Source organism: Nematolebias whitei, chromosome 16 (assembly GCF_014905685.2).
Source record: "Nematolebias whitei isolate Nwh7 chromosome 16, NemWhi1, whole genome shotgun sequence".
Classification (NCBI taxonomy): Eukaryota; Metazoa; Chordata; class Actinopteri; order Cyprinodontiformes; family Rivulidae; genus Nematolebias; species Nematolebias whitei.
In genome coordinates this window covers 45,719,507-45,727,445 of record NC_056513.1, presented here as the reverse complement: position 1 = coordinate 45,727,445, position 7,939 = coordinate 45,719,507, and the positions used below count along the sequence as shown (strand labels likewise).

The 7,939-nt window shown below is 44.3% G+C and overlaps 1 protein-coding gene across 1 annotated transcript in view; it reads right to left on the bottom strand.

The window, feature by feature from the left end:
- LOC119422546 (apoptosis-stimulating of p53 protein 2) overlaps positions 1 to 2,686 on the bottom strand; it is a gene marked incomplete at its 5' end in the record, with an annotated part of 54,496 nt that extends 51,810 nt beyond the window's left edge. Inside the window, 2 exon segments of the mRNA XM_037689923.1 lie at positions 1,714 to 1,827; positions 2,539 to 2,686. Coding sequence (XP_037545851.1) covers positions 1,714 to 1,827; positions 2,539 to 2,686 — 262 coding nt within the window.
- Between the last annotated feature and the right edge of the window lie 5,253 nt (positions 2,687 to 7,939).

Below are 7,939 nucleotides of genomic sequence, written 5' to 3'. Positions count from 1 at the left end.
AGGAAGTACACACAGATATACAGGAAGTACACACAGATATACAGGAAATATACACAGATATACAGGAAGTACACACAGATATACAGGAAATACACACAGATATACAGGAAGTACACACATATATACAGGAAGTACACACAGATATACAGGAAGTACACACAGATATACAGGAAGTTCACACAGATATACAGGAAGTACACACACATATACAGGAAGTACACACAGATATACAGGAAGTACACACGGATATACAGGGAAGCACACACAGATATACAGGAAGTACACACAGATAAACAGGAAGTACATACAGATATACAGGAAGTACACACAGATATACAGGAAGCACACACAGATATACAGGAAGTACACACAGATATACAGGAAGTTCCCACAGATATACAGGAAGTACACACACATATACAGGAAGTTCACACAGATATACAGGAAGTTCCCACAGATATACAGGAAGTACACACACATATACAGGAAGTTCACACAGATATACAGGAAGTACATACAGATATGCAGGAAGTTCACACATATATACAGGAAGTACACACACATATACAGGAAGTACACACATCAAGACCAGTCACAAGAATCTGTCATGTTCAGTGTGTGAAGCTTGTTTTTATACCCTTATCAGTTCAGCTGAGCTCACAGACTTGGAGGCGACCCTGGAGCTACAGCTGCACGCAGCCGCCTCATCCAACTCCTCATTCAGCTTTCTACTAACATATGGTTCATGAGCAGAGTTAACATTCTCAGCCATAGTAGTTAAAAACATCCATAAACTTTGACCAAAAATCCCCTAACACCAGTATCTAACTGGGCTGCATATGTTGGTGAAGAGCTCTAGCAAGTCTCCAAAATGTCTCAACTTCCTCACACGAGTCCTATAAGTTGCAGGATTGTTGCTTGAATTTTGAGCATGTTACAAAAAAATTGTGTGACAATTTATCTTCTCAAAATAATCAAGAGTTCAGAAAAGCACCTTGAACCTTAAAATGTATTTCTATACATCTAGATTTCTGGAGTTGTATTCCGACAACAATCAAGTGTGAAAGTATTCATAAGTTGTGTTTTCATTGACTTCAGCTCCACAATACAAAGTTTAGGCTTGAATTCTTTATATCACTTTTTATTTTTTTAATTGGTCATCACTTTAAGGCAAAGAAGGACAAAAATGTTTATGCATGTGTTATTGTGTGTGTGTGTGTGTGTGTGTGTTACTAATACATATCATGAGCTCCTGGACTAATTTTAATAAAACATGCAGAAAGTAATCATAGGGTTAACAACTACAAATCTTAACTTTGCAAGTCAGTACAATTCAAAATGGCTGCCACAGCTATAAGATTAGTTTGTCTTTGTTGCATCTGTAAAAGTCTGTCACATTCCTCTCATGGATGTTTGTAGATAGATTACATTGCAGTTTCTCATGAACATTATCCAAATAACAGGTGTCCACGTGACACACAGAAGAGTCCTTTCAAACATGTAGGACTCAGAATTGAGAGAAAAGAGAGTTTGACCTTCATTGTTTGAATTAATAAAAGTGCCACCAACACTGCAGAAGCCTTAATTTACTGCAGTTTGACGTGGCTGTCACAATACAAATTTTGCTGGGCGATGAATTGATTTATTGTTTATCTCAACAGGCCTACATGGCTGAAGATTTTTTTTTTGTGGAGGTAAGAAGCCGTTTCCTACCTGACTCTCGTCCAGGAGCTCTTAGATGGCGCAGGATGAAACGCACCTCCACCCTCTGCTGCCCCCATCGCTGCAGCACCTCCAGCATTCGCTCCTCTTCTTCCACTACACGCTCTGAAAGGTGGGAAAACAGGACAATCGTTGTTACAGGTAATAAACCAGATAACTACACAGTAGGGCATTAACAGAGTACTCGAGTAATCTACACATCGATTGCCAGGACATCTATCGAGATTACAAATGTAAAGTCGGGTATCCGTAGTGACGTCATATTATGTGACCACCGTATGACAGTAGGGGGCGGTGTTGCACTGTTGCAGCTCACAGAGTATGGTGTAACACCGGGTCTAATCCACCGAACCAGAACCAGTTTCGGTTTAAGTTTCGTTTTTGACGTGCTGCGTTTCATTTATAAAGCTCCAAGTCACAACAGAAGTCATCTCAGGGCAGTGAACAGAAACATTTATGCTCCTTCGCTCACGCCTTTCTCCCACCAACCACAGATGCCAGCATTCTTCCATGTCACTTTAGTTAATCATAGTTTTCATTCATTATTAGCTGAGTCTATTAGTTGAACTCCCAACTTCTTTTGTGAGTACCGTAGTTTTGGTTGAAAAACATTTAAAATGTTGCCATCATCTGGACTTCATGTGTTCTTTGAGCCAGTTCGTGACACACAGACCATAAATATTCTTTTGTAGTAGAACGGCATCAAGCTGCTGCAGAAAATTTGGTTTTCACTACTTCTACTGTATGTCGACAAAATGTGTCTAGTCAGTGAACAGTTTATGGTCAAGTAGAAAAGTGCAGCCATTGAAAACTCACCTGTCCCTCTCCACATCTCAGCCAAGTAGCACTCAGCCTCGCCAGGCTCCTTGCAGAGCTCCATGACATCTCTGCACATCGTCTCTGGCATGATGGGAACCTCAGTGAAGTGCTGATCATTGTTGCTGAGGTACACCGGGAGAAACATCTAAAAACACAGAAAACAAACCGGGGAAATGATGGCTCAGGTCAAACAGGGTGTCTGTGTGATCGAACACACAAAATAAAGATGCATTTGACAAACTGAACAGCTACCCCCCTCCTTTTTAAGTCGTATTTACAGTGAGAGAGATTTTCTAAGGTAATTCTGAGTTTGTCAGCACTTTCCTGGTTCAGTTAAACTAAAAGGTTACCTGGCAGCCACAAAGGGCTCCAAGCTGTTGAGTTGTAAATAAAGTGCTACATGAAGTAATATGTGCTGCAATCAGTTCTTCGGAGGGGGGCTCGTGGGAGATTGTTCTTGCTACTGTCAGCAACCAATGTCCTCGTCAACAAAAACTTTAGGCAATCACATTTTTAGGTCTTGCATTATTCAACAGAATAAACAGGAAGTGGTGAAAGTCAGTGACAAAGACAAATGTGTCTATGTGAAATGCAGCAATCCAGCATGCTGTCCCACATCCAGCTGAGGGAAAAGTGGAGCAGTGCTGTCTTCTTTCAGGTTCAGGGGGAAGAACTGGGTCACTGCTGTCAGTCACCACACTAAGGTCAACCAAAAAAAGCCTGAACTAAGCAGAGACTGGGAATACAATGCTGTCGGCCCCTCAGGACAACAGGAGGAGGAGTGAGACCTCCTGTCACTGCTGATGCAACTTCAATAAGTACACAGACTGAAGGAGTCTGCATTCATACAAGTGTTTATACCTGACAAAGACAAACATTGGTACTCAATGTAAGACTAACTTTCTGTCAGAGATAAAACTAAAATGATAAGAGAGACAGCAGGGGAAACTAGAGCCTGGCTGACATGGACAGTTTTGCTATTGCTGATACAAATATATCTCCAAGCGTCTATCGTCCTAAAATATCGGCCCTACCAATATATTGGTCGGGTCTAGTGTGAACAGTGAGTGCTGGCCGACTTTGCTGAAACTTACTGAAGAATGAAATAACTAATTTGTTAAAGTTAAAACAAGAAGAATAGAAGATAAAGTCAGCAAAACAATAGATAAAGCTAAAATGAACTAAACTAAAAGCAAATCAAAGAGCAAATGTTTGATGTTAAAAGCTAAAATTAGCAACACTGTCACTAAAAGAGAAAATTGGCAATATGTTTCTAAAAGCTAAAATTAGCCCAAAAAGTGTCTTAAAGCTAAAATTAGCAAAACCATACCTAAAAGCAAAACTGTAGCTAAATCCAAATAGCAAGAAAGTAGCTAAAAGCTAAAAGTAGCATAAAAAGACAAAAATAGAGTAGGTATGATGAAGAATATTCCAGAGAACAATGTTTATGAAAGAATTTAGATTTTTTTGTATTTATACGGGGAAAAAAATGTTAATAAAGTGAAAACACATCAAAAAGCTTTAACATCACAAATAACAAAAGTCATAGCACATTGTTACAGATAAAGTTAAATGTTTTGATATCTGAATGATTAAAACAACACCAAGTAAGCAGGAGTTTCATTGCAAAAACAGGTAAGAAAATATAAACAGAAAAACAATAGTTAGAATCGATAAGTCTTATTTTGGCATGAAAATCTCAAGGAAGGCAATCAGACTGACCGTCTGGATCTTGTTTGGATAAAAGTTTCTAGAGCTTTGACAGAAGCTCTATTTAACATATTTTCATTCCCAACAATGGCAAAGCCCTTTGCATCAATTTGTTATGCAACAGAAACTCCTCAAGTGAAACTTTCCAACACATCAACAAGAACTCACCAGGAAGAATAACCTTCACATCAACGTGAAGAACAAAGGAGATGGTTGTGGACTTCAGATGGAATAAACACACCTACCCACGCATAGGAGGATCTGCAGTGGAAGTGGTCTCCAGTTACAAGTACTTGGATGTGCACCTGAATAACAACCTCAGCTGGGGAAACAACACTTCCAGCCTGATCAAGAAAGCTCATCTCTACTTCCTCAGGCGGCTGAGACGAGCTGGTCTGGGAAGCTCAGTCCTCACTTCCTTCTACAGGTGTGCAGTGGAGAGCATCCTGTGCTCCAGCATCAACGTGTGACATGGAGGCTGCACAGCTGCAGAAAGAAAAGCTTTGCAGAGAGTGGTGAAGGCTGCACAGAAGATGTTGGAGTCAGTCTCCCCACCATCACAGACATCTACACCTCCAGATGCAGGAAGAGAGCCACCTGCATCATGAAGGACCACACTCACCCAGCACACACACTTTTTGTCCTGTTCCCCTCAGGAAGAAGATTGAGGAACATTAAGTGTAGAACCACAAAATTGAGGAACAGCTTCTACCCTGGAGCTGTGAGACTCAGGAACCCTAGTCAGGATAATCACTGTGAAAATTACTGTGAAAAAAATCACTGTGAAAAAAATCACTGTAATGCCACTTGTTCTATTTTGTATAGGCTTCGCCCTTTAAGGCTATCGCTAGTGGGTTTCTCCCTTCGCAAGCAGCGCAGCATTGAAAACTTTAGTCCGCTCCCACAGGCCCCACCCCCGGTCCGTATATGAGACCGGGCGTGGCCAGCAACAGCGGCAGAGGCGCTCCACAGCTCTGGCAGTGACTTCACACTCCGCTCTTCCGCCGGCCCCCTCCACTAGGGAACAACTCAATGAGGGGAATATGCATGTTTTTTGATGATGTATGTTTTGAAATAAAACAGAAACATCTCTAAGAGTAACGTTTTATCTGATTCCAGCCTGAATGTCAGATCAACTGATCTCACAGCTGCCTCTCTTCACACATGCCCCACACTGAACGAGCCGGTAACCTCTAAACAGCATTTAAAGGCACCGCAGCTCGGTAAATCTCACAAAACACTCGTCTGCCACTTCAGTTAAAAATAATGTTTTTTCAGCAGACCGAGTCCAGTAAAATCCCCAGCTCTTAGCCAGAGCCTGTGTTATTTTCTGCTGTTTCTGCCCACTCACCATGCAGCGGGAGTAAACGTGTTTCTCCACGACAGCTGAAGCCTCCACCAAAACGGCGTCTCACTCAAAAAAGCGCTCATGCCTCCTCTCAGTGCGCGCCAGCTCACCTCAGCTCTAATGTGAGACCGCAGCCTGGGCTCAGCACAGAGGCGCACATACAGCCCTTTCTGTTGGAGTCCCCCCCAGAGAATCTCCGGAACGGGTGATGGCGGTAGGTTTTTTTTTAGCCTGGTTGATGTACATGAGAAACATGACAACACGAAACGCGCGCCCACTCTCCGAGTGTTACTCAGAGTGGAAGCAAGTGTGTTCCCTGGACAGATGGATGGACCATCTGATCAGCACGGGTTACATGCTGCAGTTCACAGCTCAACCTCCACCGTTCAGTGGGATTATAGAGACAGTTCTGTCTTCTCCAGAACAGAGCTTGTCTCTCCAGTCAGAAGTTCAGGAATTCATGATGAAAAACGTGATTTCCAGAGTTCCCAATGGAGAGAAAAACATGGGGTTTTACTCCTATTACTTCCTGGTTCCAAAAAAACCCAGAGGTATGAGACCCATTATCGACCTGTCCATGTTCAACAAATCGATCATGGAGAAACAATTTTACATGCTGACAAACAGCTGCTGTAGAACGTTCGCCAGAACGACTGGTTCACCTCCATAGATCTGAAGGACGCATATTGTCATATTCACATCATTACGAAACACAGGAAATTCCTGTGTTTCTCCTTCCAGGGGATTCCGTATCAGTACAACAGGCTACCGTTCGATTATTCCCTCGCACTTTCTCAAAATGCGTAGAGACGGCTCTGCAGCCATTACACATGGCAGGAATGAGAATTATTTTTTATCTGGATGATCTGCTTTTATTAGCTTGTTCCAGACAGGAGGCAGTTGCACAGACAAAAACGTTAACTTGACACCTGCTAAACCTGGGTTTTTCTATAAACTGGGAAAAGAGTTCCATTCTCCCGTCCCAGATGATCATTTATCTGGGAGTGGAGCTAAACTCAACTACAATGAAAGCCCGTTTATCACAGCCAAGAGCCAAAGCTCTGTCAGCTCAGCTCTGCCATGTCAAACCCCGCAGTGTAGTAACAGCTCTCTTGGTCATGCGACTCCTGGGGATGATGTCATCGGCTCACGCTGTGGTTCCGGTGAGCTTGCTTCACATGAGATGCCTTCAGAGATGGTTCGCCCGCCTGCGCATAGATCCTGTGCGTCAGAAGAGGCAGATGATCTCTGTGCCCCCCTCCATGAGTACTGATCTGAATCACTGGGGAAACCCCCTCATTCTGTCAGAGGGAGTTCCCATCAGCAAGCCTATGTCACACGTCTCAGTTTTCACAGGCGCGTCCCTATCAGGCTGGGGAGGAAGTTGTTTGTCCCAGGCAGTGGGAGCACAGTGGTCAGACCACATGTCGCTTCACATAAATGTGCCAGAATGTCTCACGGTCTGGAACGTGAGTCGGCATTTTGCTCCCTTGCTGCGAGATCAGCATGTTCTGATCCACACGGACAACAAAGTGACGGCAGCTTACATAAACTGTCAGGGAGGCGTGCGCTCAGCCCAACTGTTACGCATCGTGAGACAGCTGCTGTGTTGGGCACACAAAAACCTGCTCTCCATCAGAGCAGTGCACATTCCTGGTATCCTGAACAGGGGAGCGGATATAATGTCAAAGGGCAGTCCCCGCCACGGGGACTGGAGCCTCCATCCCGAGCTGACCTCTCAGATTTGGAGCAGGATTGGCCGAGCAGCAGTAGATCTGTTCGCCACATGGGAGAATGCCCAGTGTCAATTATGGTTCACACTGAGCCCACGGGACGACCCACCATTAGGGGAGGATGCCTTCGTTCAAAGCCCGTGGCCAAAAATGCTCATTTATGCAACCCCCCCCCCCCAGTTCTGCTGATATCACGAACCCTGAACCGGGTCTGGGAGGAAAAGCTGTCAGTCATCCTCGTAGCTCCCGAGCGCATAAGCGCCCCGTGGTTCCCGAATCTGCAGCGTCTGATATCGGGTCGGCCGTGGAAACTGCTGTGGAGGGGGGACGCTCTCCTCCAGGCAGGATGAGCGATCGGGAGTTACCCAGAAATAGGTCAGCACCTCTGGGTCTGGCCGCTGAACGGATCCACTTAGAAAAGATGGGCCTCCCACAGGATATGTTGCGTACGATCCAGGGTGCACAAGCCGCTTCCATCACAGCACTGTACACATCAAAGTGGACAGCGTTTCAGCACTGGTGCACAGAAAAGGGTGTGGAGGCCATCTCATGCCCACTAAGGGGTGTGCTGTCTTTTCTGCAACAACTGATGGACAGAAATTTAGCG